This window comes from Ciconia boyciana, chromosome 1 (assembly GCF_034638445.1).
Source record: "Ciconia boyciana chromosome 1, ASM3463844v1, whole genome shotgun sequence".
Taxonomy (NCBI): Eukaryota; Metazoa; Chordata; class Aves; order Ciconiiformes; family Ciconiidae; genus Ciconia; species Ciconia boyciana.
This window is the reverse complement of record NC_132934.1, coordinates 15,427,833-15,450,437: the sequence shown is the minus strand read 5'-3', so window position 1 is coordinate 15,450,437 and position 22,605 is coordinate 15,427,833. Positions and strand designations below refer to the sequence as shown.

The 22,605-nt window shown below is 36.3% G+C and overlaps 1 protein-coding gene across 4 annotated transcripts in view; it reads right to left on the bottom strand.

Moving 5' to 3' along the window:
* KMT2E (lysine methyltransferase 2E (inactive)) overlaps positions 1-22,358 on the bottom strand; it is a 62,244-nt gene extending 39,886 nt beyond the window's left edge. Inside the window, exons 1-4 of one of the 4 annotated variants that reach the window (XM_072859341.1) lie at positions 22,274-22,291; positions 22,020-22,145; positions 14,361-14,420; positions 4,366-4,550 (exon numbers count right to left, since the gene is read on the bottom strand). In XM_072859341.1, the coding sequence (XP_072715442.1) occupies positions 4,366-4,436 (71 nt within the window). In that variant the 5' untranslated portion in view covers positions 4,437-4,550; positions 14,361-14,420; positions 22,020-22,145; positions 22,274-22,291. Of the gene's footprint in view, positions 1-4,365; positions 4,551-14,360; positions 14,421-22,019 lie in introns of all 4 variants that reach the window. The other 3 variants (XM_072859323.1, XM_072859348.1, XM_072859332.1) reach the window with 3 other exon arrangements.
* Positions 22,359-22,605: the final 247 nt, after the last annotated feature.

Here is a 22,605-nt window from a genome sequence, read left to right as displayed (position 1 = left end):
TGTCTAACGAAGGGAGATATTTATGGTTTTCATCAAAACTGAAATGTTTGTATTACAATATAGTATATTTGAAGTTAGACCAAAATCCTAATATTATGCCCTAAAATAAACAAATATTACCACAATAAACTGACCATGACGTTTTGCTAAAGCATCATATATATCTGTTAAGTGTTGCGGTTAGCAATTCAAAACTGTGCAAAATGTTCACAAGTAACAAAATAAAAAGCACCACAAAGAAAGCTTCTCTCATGCTCTTGGGCTGCAATGATTTAAGACATTCCTGTAACTTGAAAACAGAGTAACAGTATTTTCCCAAATGAATTAAAAAAAGCAGATACCTGTATTTTTAAAAAACCCTCAAATAATTTCCATTCTGCAAGTGAAACAACTCTCATGTTCTGGGTCATTTCCTACTATTTCACAAGGAAAACTGGAAATATTCTGTATGTTGCCAGCAGATGGCATTAGTGAGAAATTAAATAAGCAACACATGAAATCAGACCGTTTACAAAAACTCAGTCCCTACAGGCTTATAGTTAACCTATATTAAGGGAATCAACTATCAACCATTCTAAGCAATAGTCAACTCTTCTTTAAAAAGTGCCATCTCCCCCACCCCATTCCTTTTAAATACTGTTTTGTTTCTCACCATGTAACAATAAAAGGGAGCGGTTTTTGACTAATACCCAAAATACAATCAGTCCTTAAAATTTGGGACCATCAACCACTTCTATAAAAATTCAGGTATTCAAATGGAAAAGAAAATCTCACTAAAACTAAAATTTTCAAAGGCAGGTGGGTATGCAAGCTTTACGCTATGAAAACTTAGCTAACAGTACTTCCTGAAAACATTTGTCAAAACTCCAAATGAAACCTCTTGCTTCCAAGCATGCTTCAGCAACATCAATCTGCCATACACCAGTCTGACAGATCTAATTTTCAAGGAGTTCAGTTTGTTTTCCCTTTGCACCACCACACCTGAGCAGTATCTGGCTGAAAGTCAGCTCAGATAAAGGAATGTAATATATTTTGTATGCAAAACACTATTTTCTATTTCAAGACACTTAATCTAACCAAACACATCTGATGGGCTTCACTACCTAGACAACAAAGAACTGAGCACTACTTCTCTACCACAGAGTGGGTTCTGCTACCTAAGCATCTTGTAGCAGGCCCTGCAAGTACAGCCTGGCCTGATAACATCTGTAGGAACTAGCAAGCTTCCCATTGTCCTAAAATACTTTAAAAAAAAAAAAATCCCTGTTTCAACAACAGTCACGGGAGGGGAAGTTTTCATTTAAGACTACAACAACATTTGTGATCTTTTCTTCTGGATATCGAACTCAACACAATGATCCATATACTGTGGTTGTTAGGTTCATTATACATGCCTTCTCTCTAAAAAACATATACAGATATTAAAAACAGGAGAGCAGTACCATCAATGGCATTTCCCAATGTGTAGCTTATACTCATGCTCTGAGCTACACTAACGCTCTCTTAAGTCAGGAAGCGCATTTTGAACCTTCCAAAATGGCTGGATCTGCTTACTATTACAAGGTCTTTAACAGTAAGAAGTCACGCATATTCATCTTTAGTAAACCTTTTACAAATAAAGGCAAAATATATGCGTTCTGAGTACTATGGCACTACGAAGATCCATCCACCACTGGAGAGCTCACTTAGGTACAAGTAACATAAGAGACAGACTATTTCACCCAATTTTTAATATGTTCAAACCTTTTAATAAGAGTTATTCTCCACATAGCTATTTGCTACAATTATTAAAATAATATGTGACACTATGTAATCACATAAACTATCCACCTTTTTAATAGGCTTATCCCTTAGTTTGAAGCATAAAGAAAAATCTCTCAGAACTAAGAGATTGGACTAAGCTAAGAGTTTTTTCCTGGGCTCCTCCTCCTACATAATCAGGTTTGCCATTCCCCTGTTCTTGTGCTTGCTCATGCTTCAGGCAACTGATGAAGCAATATCAGACCTGTCAGTCACAGTGAAGAAATTCCAATTCCTCCCTCTTGGGAAAACCCCAGAACTTGCTCACAGACAATCTATAATCGCTATCAATACAACCTATATCCAACATGCTCTGGAAGAAAATGTACAAAAGCCATGTAAATCACATAGATAGTGACAGAAAAGGTTTACAGCTGCATAAACTGGTAGGTTAGGGACACAACTTTGTGTGACACTCCTTTAGACAGTGACATGGCTTTTAAATCAGCGTAAGCCAATCATGCAACTACACATTTTTTCAGCCTAAGTATGGCAAAGATAACAAGAATTAACCTAATTGGTAACAGTCACTTAACATCTGAAGAAAAGCGGTTCCTAACTGGGTCGCCATGCGACAGTATCAAGCAAATAACACACTGTGAACTCTATCTTGTTTATACTGACAACTATATTTATTTATTTTAATTTCAGCATGGCATGCTGTGTCTGTAAGGAATGTCAGAAACCTCGGGAATCATGACCTTCTCTAAACATAAAAGAAAACCACAGGAAAAGATAATGGAGAGCGCTGTGAACAGGTCACTCAAGTTAAAAAACTTTCTGAACCAAGGAAACTAGCGTTCATGATATGAGAGATCAACAAAACAACTTTAAAAATTTAATGTGACAAAAAGCTTCAAATTTCAAATTCTTGGTTTTCTTCAGATAAATGGCGCAAAGTTAGAATAGCCTCATATACAACTGAAAGCACAGGAGAGAAACATGCCTTTAAAAAGCTGTTCAAGAGTTCTGCTCACAGTGCATAACACTGCTTTCAAAGTTTGGAAGGAAAGACATCTGCTTCTTAAACAGAGTAATATTACTTAGCACACACTCTCAAGCAAAGACTGCGTGTCAAAAACAAAAAGAAAGCTATTTAAATTTGTGTTAGTTATTCAATACACCTGTTAAATGAAGGACTACTTTATGGTTTATTTTGGATTTAGGAAAGATTTCAAGCATGTATGTAAAATAAGTCTAATCCATTGTTTCAATATCTAAACCAAGCAAGTGTATTTTTGTGGTAACCACAGACAGGGAAAGTCTTTAATATTGCTACAGAAAGGCTGAGAGGAAGGCAAAGAGTAACATCATCTCAACTGGTTAAAAAAACAAAACAAAACAAAACCAAAACCACACACACCAAACCAAAACATAACTTAATATAAATTATGAATTTAACATTTTTTGTTAGATCTAAGAAATGAACTGGGGTTTTTTTCCATATGTATATGCAAAGTATACAAGATTCACTGTGGCTTACACAAACTCTCTTGATCTTTAAACTTTAGTATCTTTCGACATCCATCTCTTCCCAAAAAACTCACCTGTCATATATTACACTAATGTAAAAGCAACAGAGAAAACAACACATCCAGATACTACTCTGAAATATACAGAGCTCAACAGGATGATGTACCTACATACACTGGTAAAAGTTGGAACACCACCTTGGTCTTTTACCTCTGAAAGAACAAGGTTGTCCAAAATGCTATTTCTCCTCTCATAACATTTGACAGCCAGGTGAATACTACAACCATGGAAAGATGTTTGTTTGACAGGAAAAGTCTCCAGTCAGAGATCAACAATACCTGAACTCTAGCCTATCGACACTCTACAGATTCAGACACCACTAGAGAAAAAAAACCAAACCAAAACCAACAAAACCCAAACAACCCCATCCCAAACCAAACAAAAATACAAAAACCACCCCCCTCCAACAAAACCCCCACAAAACCCAGAAACTCACTATGCTTATTTCATGCAAAGGAAGAGTTTCTTGAATTCAGGATTTCATTGGCTCTTTGTAATCCTTTACACACAGTTACTAACTGAAATGAATGATTAACAAGTGAATTTATACTAGGTTTGCAATATAAAATAACTTAGTGAAGATATGGTATTAGACAATTAAGCTAGGCCTTCAACTTTCATAAATAAAGGCACCCTTGTCTAATTACTACCACTTTCTTGCAATTTACCACACCAAATGAATTTACCAAACATGGGAAATACAAAATATTTCTTTTACATATAGTTAAAAGGAAACCGAAATGGCAAAATATTTTAAGCATAAAAAGCAAACCAGGCAGCAGCTATATTTCTCGGTTTGATAAGCAAGAAAAATATGCATCCGTAGAACAGTTTAGCTTCTCTCCTTTGCTCTCCCTGAAGAGGAAGAAACTGACTTAAGAATAAAGTGACAGTTATTAATTTAAGTAATTAAAGATTCAATAAAACTAAGGAGACTCCTAAGTCCTCTCCTCCAACTGTATTAAAAAATACTCACTAGGGAAAAATAAAATAAAAGATAAGAAAACTTACAAGTTATGTTCACATACTTACTCTGAGCCTGCAGCCATTTCCAAATAAGAAGTATCTGCTGTGTCAACCCCCAATGGGATCACTATGCTCATGACGTTCGTTTCTGATAAATTCGATTACTACGGAGTCCTATGCATTGGTATCCAAAACACTGGGGCATGCCAGCCACAGTGCTCATTGCAAACATCTAAGTGCATCCACAAACCCTGTTAAAAAAACAAAACAAAAAAAACAAAAGCAGAAGACTGAGTCAGTTCACTTTAAAGCCACACAATTTTACACCATGTATTTAAAAAAAAAAAAAAAATCACTTTTATCTGTCACAATGATTTCATTAGTTTTATTTTACACAAGCAAAAGGAAAATAAAACATTCAATCTTCTTTAAAAGTTAACTTCAAATACACTTATTTTAAAAGTGTGATGATCTTAAGGCCTGAACGTAAAAATATTACAAACTGACAAAAATATTATAATTTAAATGGGTGATTAAAAAAAAAAATCATTCATCACAGCGAGGTGACAAAGATTCACTTTTTGGCACTTACTGGATGTGAAGTACATTCGCTTACTGCTCTATGTTGTCAGAGCAGTTGCTGTACCTTTCAACAGAAATCTGGTTACAGAACTTTTCAAGTATTTCATAGAGAGCATTGTTCATTTTTGTTTTGCACTTTAAAAAAAAACTTTCAATGTCCACAATGCAAACTAAGGATGTCAAAAAAACCAATATCATAACTTCCATTCAGTATTTTTTAAACTAAAATAGTTCTAATGATTCACAATAATTATATGAAACAATTTCCACCTCATTTTAATAGACCACCATCAGAAGATACTATACCCACTGGGTGCCACTTTTAGAAGTGATTTTTTTTTTTTAATTAGTAAACAAAAAAGAATCAGTAGTAGTTTTAATTGTAGAGCAAAACTACAATCTGCTTCATTTGCACACACGAATACAACAATCCCACCTCTATGCCAGTTACCACTAGTCTCCCACTCCTCTTACCAAGTAGGGCAGAACACTCAACCAAGTATAAGAGAGGAGATATACATAGCACCTCAGCTGTCTCTGTTCACAGATTAGTAAACTAATGCATTTTTATAGCCTAATATAGACAAGGTTTTCCACAAGTGACTAGGTAATTGAAGCAAAACACCCCCATCTTCAATATTTGCATGAATAATTACAAACTCCTTCCAAAATGTCGAGATTGCAAGAACACAGACCACTTTGCAATGAAGTGCATACAGTGCCTAATAAATACATCCCTCCCCTCTGACAAAGTGTAGTATCTTAGTTGAAGTCTACAAAAGCCCAACAGTTTTGAGATCAACATATTTTAACACACGCATCCTTGTCAAACACTAGACTGCCAAGAAAAAACTAACAAGCCTCCAGTGAAAAATGGGTTACTTATAAAAAGGACTTCAGAAAAGCACTGCGGACTTAAATCTGAATTTGCTCCCTTTATTGATAAAGTCAGTATCTTCAGGATGATGAAGTGGCATCTACAGGGCATCTCCAAGGTATGAACTGGACCCAAGTCTTCATCTAACTTCTCAAATTTTATCTCACTGCTGAAGCCTGGCAATTAATATCAAACACCTTGGCATGCTCTTAAGTGCCTAAACCTTCTACAGTTCATTCTCCCACTAGACAGCAGAAGTTGTGTTTCGGTCCCATTACATGAGTCACCAAATACAATGAACTGGAAAGCCATCAGGCCAACTAGCTGTTGGGAAATCTTGCCTTTCTCATTTAAACACTGAACTTTTTCTTATCAAATACCACAAATGTCAAACTGGATCACTAGCTATGCATAACATTAAGGAAAAAACATAGTATTTTCAAGAATAAGCAGCAAGAAAAACCTGTTAAACCAAAAGCAGGTATAAAATATTTTCAGTAGCAGGCATAAAAGAAACCCCAAGGCCCTCTTACAGTTCGAGCACTCATTCTGCCACCATATAGTTTACTCTACTCATAGGGTAGAACCTTGAATGGCCTCACCTACATCTTACAGAAAACATCGGCTTACCATTTAGTTATCTTCTTCTGAAAAAGTAAATTTTATTAATTCCTACCCAATAATTGAAAGGAAACCATCAACTTTTTTAGTCCAGGTAAACTGGCTATCACAGGTTAAGGGTTGTTCCACTAGCAACTGCAGTTTCACTTATGCTAATAAATCATTAGCATAATAGAGATTTTAATTTATGCTTGTTATTAGATAATTCTAAAGAACAGTTTTAGTGTGTTTCAAAGTAGGTCTAAAAGACATACTGGACACCCCTGCCTGGGATCAAGATCCCCACTCAGACAGACGTTTCTTGCACTTTGAAGCGGTTTTGGTGGTGGTGTGGTTTTTCCTAATTGAACTTTCTTTAAACACTTCTGACCAGGTAGAGTAACAACTGGAAATTAATGTAGGCAAAAATGCCCCAGAAACTGATGGAAGTGAAGAACCTGCCTTAGACAGCCGCCTCATGGGCTATGACATCTGCAAACTTACGTAAAACAACTGGGGTTACCCAATCATATACTGAAGTGACCTTCATTGTCAACACAAAAAGAAGAGATGTGGTTACCAAATCTGAGAATCAAGTGAAATTTGGGGCTTTTTTTTTTTTTAAGTAATGCAGAAAAAGAACAGAGCGCTATGTATATGTTTTTATAACTATGTATAGATAGGAAATTAATTGCTAATGCATGGCCCAAGTAATGCCGTCATCTCTGACCAAGCAAATACTCTTGTAAGAAAAAAAAGGGGGGGGGAGATAGAGCCAAGACAAACTTCTTACCCTACTGCAAGCTACTGAAATACATCTTTAAGACTTAGTCAGAATTCACTCAAAGATTCTAAGAGACTAATCTACAATGAATAAAATCAGAGACTCAAGGAAGTCAAATTTATTTTGCTGAACAGCATTAAACAGAAGTTGTTTCATCTAAAAGGAAGCAGAACATGATTGTAATACCACCTCATTATTTTTTACCACCTTAAGATTTCAGGTCTTCACCACATACACACACATGCACAAAACCCTCCAATGCTTTTCCTCTGCCTATACTTAAGTATGGAAGAATGGAGGCAGACACCAGCTTGCAATACCTACACAGACAGTTAATTCAAACAAACATAGCTCATCATTTATGAGTAGCCATGCTCAACAAATTCCCGTAATGGGGGTGAGGAGAGACCCAGGATAAATTCATTACACTATGCCCACTAACAGAACTGTGACCTTATAGGCCATCCAATGATGAACACCACAGTGATGTCAGACTTGGGATGAAGGAAAATAATTATTCTGTCATGTCAGAACCAGAAGTATTGTCATGACATGCTAAAATATCCCCAGTATTTTTATGTGATTATACTACAAAAACTGGAAAGTTCAGAACAGAAGATAAAATAACCACTGGGGAACTTTCTTCCTTATCCACCTTAAAAGTGATTGCTTATCCTTTGAAGCTTGATTATTTTAGATGAGTCATAAAATACTATCTGCTATCACAATATGATACTTTCCAATTTCCGCAAGTACCCATCTATTTCAAGTCATTATTCTTTTGGAACTCTGACAATCTGTCACCCATGGCCTTCTAAGAAACTGTTTTCATAGGTGCATTTCATTTAAGTAATTGGCCAGGAGTGGAAAGAAGGGTGCTAGAGAAGAAGTGTTCCTACAACCCAAGCAGATTATACACAACTTACTGTTTAAGAAAGTCTTTTGTCAAGCAGTACATGAATTTGACAGTTAGAAAGACCACACTGGTTTGTCCAGTTAATTTCAGGGTCATATAGTTAAAAGGCACTATAAAAAAAACCTGCTGGTCCGAAGTTCAATGACCAGCTCTTTATTGGGCAAAGTAGCTCACCTACCACACCTTAATCTCAACAGTAGAGGACCTCCAATTTTGTTAGAGCCCATTCTATTATTTTAGTGATAATACACTGTAAGTTTGGAAAGAATTCCGGCAACTTCTTAGATTCATCAGATTTTCTTCATTATCACCCTACCAGCACAGCTTTATTATATGAAAACACATTCCTTATTTGAAGTTTTGCTTTTATTCAATTGCAGTTAAAAAGTTTATTTTGCCCTAATAATACGATTTTAATCTTAAAAACCAAAGAACTTTTTGTTCAGTCTGGTTAAAGCATTTATCTTGAGCAAGATCAACCTCCTGCAAGAAACTTATCACACTTTACCATTCAATAACGTTGGCTGAAATTTTCTATGGCGGTTCTTTTTCTCTCTAGAGAATACACAGGAGCTTTTTCATTTAATAGCCATCTCAAGTCTAAAATATTTGAAGCCTCACCATAATTCTCATGATCCACTTTGTTTATGATACCAGAACCATTTTTTTTTTAAATGAATTGTGCTCTAACAACAGAAGTGTAAGAGCACAATACATTCCAAATTATTCATCTGTGTGGCTTTGTACAAAGAACATCATTTATGCATTAAACAGAAAATAACTTACATATTATCCCTGAGGTATTCCACTTACACAATATTATTCTGTGGTCTAACAAAGACCACATGTTTCCTTTCTGCCATGTCTTTCTAAGATCAATTGTGTGCCAGAAGAAGAAAAAATTTAACTTTTTCACTAGTACACAGAGAAGGAAAAAAACCCAAATATAAAGGGCTCAACCCTTGAATCAGAAGGTAAATAGGTAATCTCCTGAAATTACATCAGTATTTTTGAACCTAACCCTAAAGAGTCCAAACATTCAAAACAAAATCCAGTTGCTATGATCAGATGTTGGCAGAAAGGAACTCCAGGCCTACTTTATCAGCATGTCTTTTTTCTCTCCTTCCACTTGCTTCTTGTAGGACCAAAAGCTATACAGAACAGTTTCAGGAAACAAGCAGATGATAGATCACCTAGACAGAAAGTACACTTGAAAAATAAGAACTTGAAGTCTAGCCAAACTGTCCAGATGACTCTAACAAGGTTCCATAATCCCAGCTATCAATCATACTCTACATGTCAAGAGTCCAAATTCTTCTATGGCATTTTCCATGTAAGTTTCTTTTGGTCTTTTCTTTGTTTTTTTCCTAAGAAAGTAGGAAAAGTATTTTTTAAAAACAATAAACTACTTCCATTTGCATTTTGTTTTATAGATTCAGAAACTGAGTTCCCAGTACTTACACTCAAACAGGAAGTAACAATATACATCTGATCAGAGAACTCTGACTTACCTTTATTTTTATTAATCATGAAGCATATTTTTCAAGCCAGAAGAAACCAAACAATACTTGCTGTACTGGGAAAGGTAGAACTCACATGGTTATATGCTACATTGGTAGCTCACCTCTGCAAGACATTTAACTTTTTTTAAGAAGGGAGAGGGAAGAGGAAAATAGGACTAAGAAGCCTGCTAGAACCTATGCTGCATGTGTAAGAATACTAAAGCTCTCATCTGGGTACACAGATGCAAAACTTTTCATAAAAATCAAAGATAAGAGGTGGTGAAGGCACCACTAACAACTTTTTTGCCTTAATGATAAAAAAAATCCTAAAAAGAAATTAATATGTTGAGATAATACCATATACTTGTTACAACACAGTGGAGTTTTTTCGTTTGTTTTGGTTTTTGTTTTTTTTTTTTTTAATCCACATTTACCCCTAACACTACAAAAACCAAAGAGGGAAAAATAAATTAATTAAATCTGTTTTCACTATTCTTCTTAGTACATCTGACAGCTTTTTACATAGACAATGTCATTGTTCCTTGTCTTTCCTTATCCATAAATCAATTTCCAGATTCTGTTGTCATGGGATAGATACTAAAGACAAAAAGCATTTAAAAGTTGGGGAAAAAAATCCACTATAAAATTTAGGAATAGAATTCAAAGTAAGGTGCAATACAACATTTGTCTTCTAATTTATAAAGGGACATCAGTGAAATAATGATTAAGCTTACGATTAAATTATTTCTTAGCTCAAATCTAAGAATTTTTCCACATACTAAAATTAGTGTAGTGTTTTGTGTAAGTTGATCGCTAAATCAGTTCAAGTTTCTCACACCACTAGGCACTACAAAAATATCAAGTCTTTTTGTTCCTGTTTTTATACCTTCAATATACACCTGAAGTTCTTCAATAATTTTTTCTAGCAATTGCCTCTATCAGTCACCACCCATCGACAATTACAAAAAAAAAAAGTAGTTACATAGTTTAGACATTTCAAGACTTGGGCATTTCATCACAGAATGCCTCTGCAGAGAGAATTACCACGGCCTCCCTAAACACAGAGCAGAAATTTAAGGGAGAAAAATCTAATTATAATTAGATTAGCCTATAATTAGGCTGAGTATTTCATGAGAGGAAACAGTGCTGGTTTGAGATAAATAATTATTTAGATTTTACACTGATGCATGCAACGTTACCTCAAAGTCCTTAACTAACGTCAATGCAGAAAGTACTAACCAAATTACTGTCTCTATACTGTCTGCTCTGCATCTTCACAAGGTCGATATACAAAATATACAAACTAGAGGGGAAAAAAATTATTCAAAACCTTCTAACTTATCTACATATGCCAACTGTCCTTCCTTAAAAGCAAAATGATAACTTTAAATACCTATTACAAAATACATAGAAGGTGAAAGTGATAATTTACCCACATTTAGTAAATTGAGTAACTGAAATGTCGGAGAATAATTATCACTCCTGAACATCTGAAAAGTTACAGCCTGTGTTTCCCAACTTACGGAAAAATGGGCAGTTCCCCCCATGTTTAAGCAGAGCTTATTTCCCCTGAGCACAAGTACAGAAGAGGCTCTCTTTTGCTAAACTAAGAGTACTGGTAAACCCATTGCCTCACACCCCTAAATACAGGCAAAAAATTAGTAACAATTTCCTAGAGCAGTATTTAAGTATCAGAATACACACAGTATACACAAAGATTCGTTTTTAAGGGATGCATACAAATCTAAGAGAATTAACTTGAAGCTTACTGGAACAAACAGATGAAATTGCTGAAACAAAGTGATCTGTACAGTCAATTTTCCACTTGTGCATGGACCAAGGAAGAAGAGGCAGGGTAGAAAAGAGTTATCAGATTTACAGATAAAAATGATTCAGACGTAAAATACACAAACTAGTTGCATGACAAGTCTTGAGTCAAGCAAGACCTTTCAGTTCAACTAGCACACGATGCTAATCTGGTTGTAGCTTCAAGTCAATTTGAATGTAAAAGCAATCCACCTGTACTCATACAGCACTAAGCCCGAACCAAAACTCCCATTTCCATTTGCTCCCAGTAGAAAATTCATGCTACTGTGGGTCCGGGTTAGCTCCACAGAGTCACACAGGATCACTTTAAAACTAACTACAGTTTCCCATCTCAACAGGGTCTTTCAGGCAAGATGCAAAGATTTCCAAGATGGTACTACTGCTTTCAGGCCTCTGCTGACTCCTGCTGATCTTAGTGTTAGTTGTTTATGCAAGTCATCTCAGGTAATAGAGACAGACAACCAAAAGGTAGTATTCTGTTTGATTTTCTTACCATACCAGGAAAAACAGCCTACAAGGTGTGCTGGTGCCTTCCTTCCCCTTAAAAATGCTTTCTTTATAAGGGGAGGTGGATAAAAACATATTTGAAGTGCTGGTACTCCATATAGCACACAGGAACATAGTTACGTACCTTAAAATTGAAAGATACCAAATCAAGCCTACTACATACACTGGAAAAAGGGAAAAACAGAATTCAGAAGACAAACACTTAATAATATCTTCTATGCATAAGTTGCCTTTTATTGAGCATGCGATCTAAACATTTTCCTCTTCCCTCCCCCGCCAATTACATCATATGTGTATACACGTTTTGCAATCATTAGCAAAAGCAAATCTTGTCATGTCTTCCTTCTGATTTACAGGCCAACAATTTTAACCCATGGCCATAGGAATCACCCTTCCCACAAAGAAATCCACAAGAACAGACCTAAGAAAAGCTGATACACCTATGCCCTAGCACAATCTATACAGGAGAAATTTCTAAGTAAAAATGCACCTACCAATACAGTGAGTGTGTCGCAGTCCACAACCCTAGTGTGAAAACTACTGTCCTGAACTGTCACAGAGCCAACAAACTGAGCTTTCCTACTTGGCTTCTGTGCCTACAATCTTTTTTCTTTTTTTAAACTTTTTTTATTTTTTTTTTAATTGGAGGAGGGGGTTTACAGGGAGAAGAAAACATTAAGAAGATTTTACTAAAAAAAAACTTGTATGTTTTGCTACACTGCTTTCTACTACTGCTCTGACCACTCATGTCTTCTCTATACAATAGGCAGGTTATTTCAAAGTCCAGTGACAGAAACTGATGTTTTAATGGTATACTCTAGATATCCTTTAAATAGTGAACCACTCTGTGCACATGTTTGTGTATATACACGTATACGTATGTATCTACACACAAATCTGGAAAAAATATAGGCAGCATATATATACATAGCATAAATACATATATGAAAGTAATCTGCATATTAATTTATTGCTGGCTGTTTTGAAGGAGATAACACATCTTTAATCAGATCTAGAAGCCGAATGCACGAATAAATGACTTATCTTACCCACAAGGAAGTTCCTTCTCTGTTTCCCCCCACATGCTCCACCGTGGTATAGATTTTGCTAAAAGATTAGGAGGGATATCCAACTTCCAAATGTTACACCACTACAGTTATAGTATGAAGTATGCACGCTTAGAAACAACTACGAGTCCAAATTCAGGCCTTTCAGGTTTGCTGCTCTCTATGGTAACCTAACAGATAAGTTAGCGGTCTACTTCAAATTTGTGCTGAGACAAAAAAGGGTAGTAGGTAAAAATAAGACACAGTAGACACACTCAAATACAAGATACAAATTAGGACCCATTAATGATCAACTCCTGCAAGTCACATAGGAAACCAGATTTCTTTTAGAATAAGTTGTTTCTTCTATGTATTTGTAGTTTGTGCCCAAACATACCCACTGACCTAATGTTCTCTATATCCCTCTCATATCTTCCTCATCACAGTGTTAACCGGTCCTGGCCTCACTCACAAGCCCCTTAATAACCTCCTATGCCACCCACACTGACCTACACATTGTCAGTAGTCAGGTCCACCTCACCTCCTTCTGACATACCCTGTCAGCCAGCCAAAAAAAAAAAAAAAAAAAAAAGTACCTGCTATGGCTGGTTTGGAGTTACACACATGACACATAATGGCTAAAACCATTATGCTTCCTCTCCCTGCTTCTCCCAGGACACTGCTCGTAGCTGCCCCTTTCCATCCCCTTTTGGATCTTAATTAAGCTTCAGAGATCTCAAGGGTATTAAGTTCCTAGCTCTATCAAATTTTTGTTTTTTTAAGTTATTGGCTGTACTGACAAAGACCTAGCTATCATTAGACCAACTTATTTAAGACAGACAGCTATCACAACCAAAGTACTACAGGATAGAGCTCCTCCTCCTACTTTGCTTTTAATCCAGTGCCAATAGAGAGTAAGAGCAAGCACAGCGAAGTAAAGAGTTCATTAGCATACCTAATAAACATTCTGATACAATAAATACAGGACTTTACATTCAACAAAGATCTGTCATGTTTGGAATGACAGCTAAACTTCATGAATTGGTCTTGAGTTTGGGATCTAGAACAAAGAAGAAAAAACTGTACCTCCTCCATAGTATTCAAGATTCATGCATACAAAACTTGAGTTTCCATCATGTAAGTATCAATTCTTCAGTATACAGGTCATCACATGCATGACACCAACTCTAGCCAGTGGAAAGAAAGCTGCCCTTTTAAATATAAACCTAGAATCAGTCTGTCAGTTAGCAAAGTTTCTGCCATACAGAAGAGCTAGTTTCCACTGGCTGTAGGCTATCTTCCCTTTACTATCTGGTCCAAGAGTGGTCGTCTTGTCTATTGCTGAAGAAGTGATGGAAAGCAATCTCTCTTCCTCAAATATTTACACCAGTCCATTAAAACATGGAAGACTTCCCCTTACCTCTTCTCTCTCTTCACTCCTTCTTTTCTTCTCTCAGTGGAAGTTAGACAAAATATGGGACTAGGAAGAGAAAAAGAATGAGTGGTAGAAGGGAAATAAAGGTAAATGCAGTTACAGAAAGAATAAGAATTGTTTATCGAACAGAAATCTATCAAAGAAGCAGTAAGCAGAGGTACAGAAAGATACCATGCTTACAGATTTTAGTTTTTATATTTACAGAAATCAACCCCCAAAATTGAAAATTAACTGCCAATCACCTGACATGTCTAACAACTGCCATACTTCTTAAAGTAAACCACACACAAAAAGGCCTATCCATTCAAAAATTATTTGAGCTGGAGAGTCAAGGAATTGTAAAATACAAGACAAGTACAGCACATGAAGAAGAGAAAAAAAAATTACTTTTTGATAGCAATATTGCTTAGAGAACTATATACTAGCTACCTAACGTTAGTGTGTTATACTGTATCACCATGAGATGTAAAATTCCTTTAAATAGAAATTCAAAGGTTAAGAAAACAAATAAAGCCATTTTCCAGTAAAAAGATATTGGCTTTAAGTTATTCTTTTTATCAGCTGTTTTACTGCAAACATTTTTCTCCATCTATCACAAAGTGGTAAATAACTGTTGATTAAACTTACACGAAATGCCTGTGACTTACCAATTATTCTCCAAGAAAACATTATTTACACCTGTTACCTTATTATCCTTGACAAACATTTCAAATATAAAGTGTTTCTTCAAGTACATACAGTCCACATTCTGTAAGAATACTCTGTAAGTCATGTCTACAACTAAGGCCTAAGTATATTTATTTTTTATTAAGTGTAACAGCATACCTCATGGTGATTCAGTCATTAGAAGGTCTAAATTCTAAGGCTCAATATTCCTCCCAAGAAGAGGTAAGGCTTTTTTGGGGGGAAAACATGTGGCTAACACATACATATTGGTATTGCCTTCAACAATCTAAATATTTTGCTGGCTTCATGACATCAAATAAAATAATTCATTTACGTTATTTTTTCTATGCTGCTTAATAAGACTTGGGAGTCTACTGCAATTATTAGATACCTAGAGCACAGGAAGTAAATTCTTTTGACTTACTTGAAGTCTGACATTTCAGCTAAGCAAATTTCTATTTTGACATGTTTTCGCCTAGGTAGATTCCAAAACTAGTTCCCCTGTTTTACCAGTGGCATTTGGCTTGAATAGCACAACAGCGCTTCTACTTTTACTTGTGGAAGCAGTTTGTAGATATTCACCTAATTGTTACACTTAGGCCTAGGAATCTGAACACAAGCAAATCAGAAAGTTGCACTCTTTCAAACAGAAACTTGAATTCTTTCTAGCAGTTGGAAGGACTCTTTTATATAATTTTAACCAGAGTTCAACCTGGACTATATTTCTTGGTAACAACTTGGCAATATTTCAATGCTCTTTACTAAGATTTTGGGAGGAAGAGGGCAAAAGAGGGTGAGGAAACAGATGGAGAGGACTACGTCATGTTCAAGGACAGTCAAAAAAATACAGAAGTTTAAGATCAAAAGATCCTTCCTACTTTCAAGAAAACAAAAACCATTTCATTTTCAATTGCAATTATCTTGCAAAACTATACTGACTGATTTGTGTTAAGAAATTTAGATTCCATGCATTTGTAACTTTATACCTTTGTGTTTTCAAAGGAGATCTCAGTATGTATTTTTAATTGTAGTAACAAAGATATGAAATGTGTCACCTTAGAATAAACACAACAAGGAAATTCTGCCCAGCAATGGAAGCATGAAACACAGCTTTTAACTTTCAATACTAGTGCCACACAAAAGGGGAAAAAAAAGAGATGCAGGGTTTATCTTTTATTTGTCTTCCAGTACAGAAGACGTGATTGGAAAGTAAGGGACAGTAGAGAATGAACATTATTAAAAAAAAACACTACAGTCATTCATAAAAAATCCTGCATAATGATATTAAAGAATAAGATTCTCATCAAGTGTTTCTACCCTAAGCAAAAAAAGAGCAATTAGTTGTATTACTTGGTAAAGCACCTGAGGGAGGAACCTTATCCTTATAACCAGTAAAATAACTACTGTATTGTTTATCAGTTATATATAAAAGTATTCACATTTCTTTCACAGTTCGGGGGGGGGGGGGGGGGGGAGAGAAGAGAGGTGTAATCTCTCTATACCTTCTCCAAAAGCTATGAATTGCTGTAATTCTCAGGTCTTCACCTTCAGTTTAAGTAGAACCTACTAAAAACATTCCTTATTGGAAAAGTTTCTTTAAACCAACAGTTAAGACAGGATTAACTGTCTAGACTTGGAATATCATCTGTCTTGTGATATGGTTTCAAACACAGCCCCATTATAAGCATACTAATTAGGAGTTAGCTCCTTTTGTCTACCCAAGGCAGGTTAGAGCATCACCCACTGTTAAAAGAAAACGGTATCTTTAGACTTAGTCAAGTTATAAGAGTTAAAGAGTAATGAACACTGAACCAATTTAACTATTCAGAGTTCCTCAGGGTAAGAGATCCAAACCTACCATCGTGTGTACATTTTAAATTCTCACTTTATAAATATAGGATATTAATTTCATCACTTTCTATGACTGATGAAATAACCAACAATGGACAATAGATTGTAGGTCCTCCTTCTGAAGTTGTAATATAAAGTACAATAATGTCATTAAAATCTAGGCTTATCATCTTGTCTTCGAACTTGACGGTAATTTATTTTAAAGATATAAAAGTGAATGATTACCTAGACTCTGATGGCATAAAACAATACACAAAACACAACTACAAATGAGAATAAAATAAAAAAAAGCTTCTCTAAACCTGAGCCTGCACTATGACATTTTAATATCTGCACATATTGAAAATGTTAACTTAAAGCTAAATTCTAGAACTAGGATCAGTACTACTCTGGCACTCCCATACTTAGCCCGATTTACAAAACTGCTGGTTCCTTGCAAGTCTCACCTAAGTTTTACAACACTGCACCTCCACCTAAGCAGCATATGAACTATCACATGAAAGGAGAGACAGAGTTCTTACTTAACATATGCAAAACTAACAAACGCATTTTACTTGCACTGGATGCAATCTGTGTGCTACTTCAGTATATTCTTCATTTGTACTTTTGAAACACGTTACTCAAGAGGACACTGATTTCTCATAGTTCTTACCAAATATTTTGATTTAAAAAAATAAAGATAAGAAAGCACTTAAGTCAGGCATATTAAAAAATATACTTTGTACAACAAAACTATCTTCAAAGGTTTACAGATAACCTTAATCATTAAAATTTTCTAACAACCAGTAGAGCTTAAAATCTTGCCTGTTTCATTAATACCACATTAAGATTTGTAAGAAGAAATAAAAATAATCTCAATATCTCCTAGCAAGTACATGAAACCTTGACAAGGTTTCTTTTAAATAACTTGTTTGTTATTCCTTAAAGGTAACAACAGTTTTTGTCTTTGAACACAACTATAGCAGGTTTTTTTGTAGTATGAAGGTCATGAGCAGAATTTTGGATCCTCAAAGAGATTAGGTTAACTTTTATGGGTACAATTCTTTGGTTAGTAAGAAAATGTGAACACTGATGTAGTCAGAAATATTCATCTTGCACCATTCAAAAGCTCACTAAAATTATTATTTTAAATAATCCAGAATTTGGCAGAACATAAAGTATTTTTTCTTAATCCACATTCTACCTATGCTGACACTTTTCCAGAGATGCCTTAAGCTTCATTCTTAGCAATAAATCAAAACTACTATTTGCATAGTGGAAACATTTAAACACTGTACCTGTTCCAAAAACACTGTCCAACAAAATTTGCTTTTGAGAGATTCACAAATGCTCGTTTGTATGGAAGTCACAAGGCCAATAACATAGATGGACTTCTTTAGGATCTTTCCAGAAGTCTGAATTGGGTTTTTATATCTTCACCAATCTACACATCCCCCCTTCAATTTTGTTAGAATGTTACATGAAAACAGCAAAATACTTTAATTAAACCTTCATTTATGTTAATCTATTTAGAACAATGCCATGATTCTACAATTACATACACCACTCCTTAACTAAGTCCCACAAATAGTCCTTACTAAAATTAGTATTAGCATGCACACAAAATTAAGACTGTCCTTAAATCAAACAGATCAGGAATAGAGACACACTACAGACTCCAGTGTGACACAGATTTCTGTATTTCTGTTGCTTTCCAACAGAATATTAACAGTTGTGTGCGCTGAAACTGTACCAAAGATATGAGGTAATGCAACTCCTAAAAGTAATCTGAATTTTAGTGCTAAGAGAAACTTTCCCTAGATATAGTCTAAAAAACCAGTATTATTTCCCCTCTGAAATTTCCCAGATGGCAAAAAAGCTCACCCAAAAGGCTAAGTGACAGTTAAGCAGATTTTTCCTTCAGATATGAAAAGCCTGAAGATACATAAATGGTTTTAAAACTACAATCCATATTATTGTATTTGTAACGCAATGTTTTTAAATCAGAAATGCCTCTTGAAAAAGAGAAATTTAGATTCAAACTTTCCCTCTTTCAAGAAGTTTTTATTAGTTGGGGGGGTACTTCATTTTTTATGAATATACTTTAACATATCAACATCAATGGAGTTAAAAAATAAAGATAGAATTTCCTTTGTAATATTGTCTCCTTAAAACACATCACAGATCTGTTTTTACAAATGGAGAAACTGAGTCACAAAGGCAAACTGACTCACTAAAACTCATACAGGAAAACTCTGGAAGATCTCAAAATTCCCAAGAGGTTCTTAGTGCATAAAAATTACAATCTATAAAATAAACTGTAAAATTTGAGTATGAGCATTTCAATCTTTGGGTTTATTTCGTGTGTGTCATTGTCCCGCCCCCGCCAACACCACTTTTTGAAAAGTGTGCGAAATTATTTTCTTTTAATTTTAATCTTGAATCAGATGTCTGCTTGAGAACATGACTGAGGCCATGAAGTCAAACGGCAGAGCTGTGTAGCCCTCTAAGTCATAACATTAAAAAAATTATTTACAAGAACAGGAGCTTTAAACCTAGGGAGAAGAAAGAAAAAGGCAAAAGGTTTCCAAAAAGGCCCATACATACACTCTTTAGAATCTTACTCTATTTATTAAAAAGTACATGAATAAGACATGGCTTATTAAAAAAATCCAATCTATATAAATAAGGAAGGTATGATGGGAGCATGCATTACTGGACTATTAACGCATCATGTAGTGGTTGAAATCACTCAGCCTTTGGCCTCAAAACACACGAAAGGCACGCATTACAACACTCTAAAAGTCTTACTATCTTATTGTTCAACTTCAGGTAGACCTTAAACCACACATCTATGCTTCTAAATGGTATCTAAATTAAAATTCTTCGGAGTCTGAAAGACAGTTTTGCCATTTCAATACCTCACTTTTGATTGTTTAAATCCAGAAGGTTCCAAAGCTATACTACAGTAGGAATTCATACCTCATTAAACCAAGGACAAGATTAAAGACAGGCATACCAAAAAACCAAGTGAAAAATTAATTTCTTTTTTTGTCGCTTAAAACATACAGTTTGCAGCCTCCATAGTTTGTATCAGAGTACACTACACCAACTACCAAATAATAAATCCTTGTGACCTCCCTTCCCCCCACCCAAACATATTTATAGTGATGATACTAAAAGGTTCGTATTTCATTTAGGAAAAAAAATAGAGGTTAGGAATTGCACTTTCCCTCAGTATTTGTATGTGTTTTACCATATATACAATTTATATAGCAACATACAAAACAAAATTGAAGAAAAAAAGTAATACCAAGATTACATGGTGGCAGGAGAAATTCCGTGTCTTAATAAAGTAACAGGTTAAATAATCTCGCATGCATTATTTCCGTAAGTATTAAGTTCTTCTAGTATTCTCAAACTATGAATAAATGGAATTACTACCCCTATGTCCAGCAAAGGTATTTCTTGGAAGGTGAACATGACGTTCACAAATGTGGTTCCACAAAGAATGTAGCTGTTTTAGCGATCTTAATCCACTACTTATTTTGATAAATAGTACTGCTTTTACGTTGTTAATAGGATGGATAGATGTACAGCATCTATCACAAACACAGGAGCTTTTCCAAATTATTAAACCGACATACATATTACCTTACAGCAACCTACACACACCCCTCAAAGAAGCTGCTCGAGTCTGTTGCCTCTTTCCACCCCCCTTTTCCCCGACAAGAGTGGTCTCGTTCACTTGCCTTTCACACACATAACCAATAAAATTAATCAGCTGGAACACAGCATTTTTAAATCGCAGTAAAGTCAAGAGATGTTTTGTACGTTATTTGAAGGGAACAGTCTTTTCATTTAAACATAATAAGACTCTAATATGCTGCAGACAAACGCACTGCATGGGGTGTGGAGGACCCGAGCTGATTAGATTACCACAACATCAGCCTGAGGCCGCCATTTTTAGAATCTCTAAAGGACAAAAGAGGGAAATTAAAAAATTTGCTCCACATTTTTTGAAAAGTAACTTTAAAAGTATAGTGATTATCATCAACTAATCATGCATTATAAGTACAGCCATGGATATCTCTTTCTTTTCTCTGATCTGAGCCCTGAATAACGAAAACGTTTCGTTATTATTCCTTTAAGGTATTGTAAATAAACAGGCTAAAACATTCCTAAATCTAGATACAGCACTAAACTTCTGCTTTTAACGACACGTAGTGTGTACCATTTTAGGGACCTCAGGGCTTTTAGCCACCGCACATTCCCTAATGGCTGAGTATGGGGGAATACAGGACCTTTATAATCAGGCTATATTATGTTTCTCTACCCTATTTAGTACTACACAGTGAACCGTTTGTTTCTCCTCCCCTATGTCTGCAGCAATAGGGTCTACCCCAGCAATATTTATTTCTTTAAGAAAGAGACTGAAATATGCCACCCAAGGAACACGAACACTAGCTGCAGTAACTAAAGCAAGAAAGGGATGCACCAGTGTAACTACTTACACCCTCAAGAAAGGGGGTGGAGAGAATGATCCCCTTTTAAATTGGCACAGAAACTCTTGAGGACTGCTTTCCGTTTGTCCAGGTTACACCATGAAGCGGAGATATTAGCAGGGAGGGAGGAAAGGAGGCGGGGGTGTGGAAGGCAGAGAGATTAGGCCTATAACGAGCCATTTTAGTACCACAAAGCAAAAATATACAGGATGGAGGAAGAGAATAGGTTTCCCTAAGCTTCATAAAACTCAATACGCAGTCCCAGTAACACACAAACCCGTTCTTAAAACCACCAGTCTAAGGAAGCATATGTTATCACATAATAGCTCCTTTTGGCTCTTTTTCCAAGCATAATGCATAAATCTGGCATAACTGCCAAAAAATTCTCCTCAGCTCCTCCAGTTACAGTAACCCGCCATATTCACAAGATATAGCGACAGCCTGCCATTTTTTAACCAAACCCCACAAAAGGAAAAACAAATTCAAGGCAACTTAAACAGAATTTAAACACATTTCAGGGTGAAAGAGAGTTATACTCGCACTGGGGGTAATGAGACGTTCCCGTCGCATTTGACTCCCTTTTTGCCACCCCCCTCCCCAAAGCACCCACAGCAGAATACGCTGGTAATAACCAAAGACTCACCTGTAATGGTCACAGGCCAGGCAGCAGGACCCCTCGGCTGAGCCCCTTCTCTATCCCAACCAAAACAATGCAACAGCCCCACTGCGGATACCCCTACCCTAGGCAGGACTCAACCCTCAGCAGGCACTGGTAAAAGAAAGAAAAGGGAAAGAAAGGAAAGAGGAGACCCCCCCTCCCCCCAAACGTAACTCAGTGCGCAGAACCCTACAGGGACCAGCTCGGAAGCGCCTTTGCCTTGGGACCTGTGTACAAACCCCGCTGCCGCCGCTGCTCCCGTGTCTCCCTCCTTTCAGCCTCCTACGCTCCCTTCTATGTCACTGCCTCTCTCTGGGAAAATGGCGTCCGCTCTCCCCTCCCTCCCACTGCACGGGGCTCACCCGCCCCGCCTGGCAGGGGCAGGGTTACCAAGGCGAAGCCAAACAGCCGCCATTTTGCTTATGGGCTGGGAGTGCAGTCTGCGCCCGCCGAGCGCTCAGTGTCCATTTTGCAACAGCGCTTTGCACGTTAGGCTGAACGGCTCGGGTCTGGGCGCGGCCGAGACACCAGACTGCAGCAGGGGCTGGGCAGGGGGGCTGTGAGGAGCTGT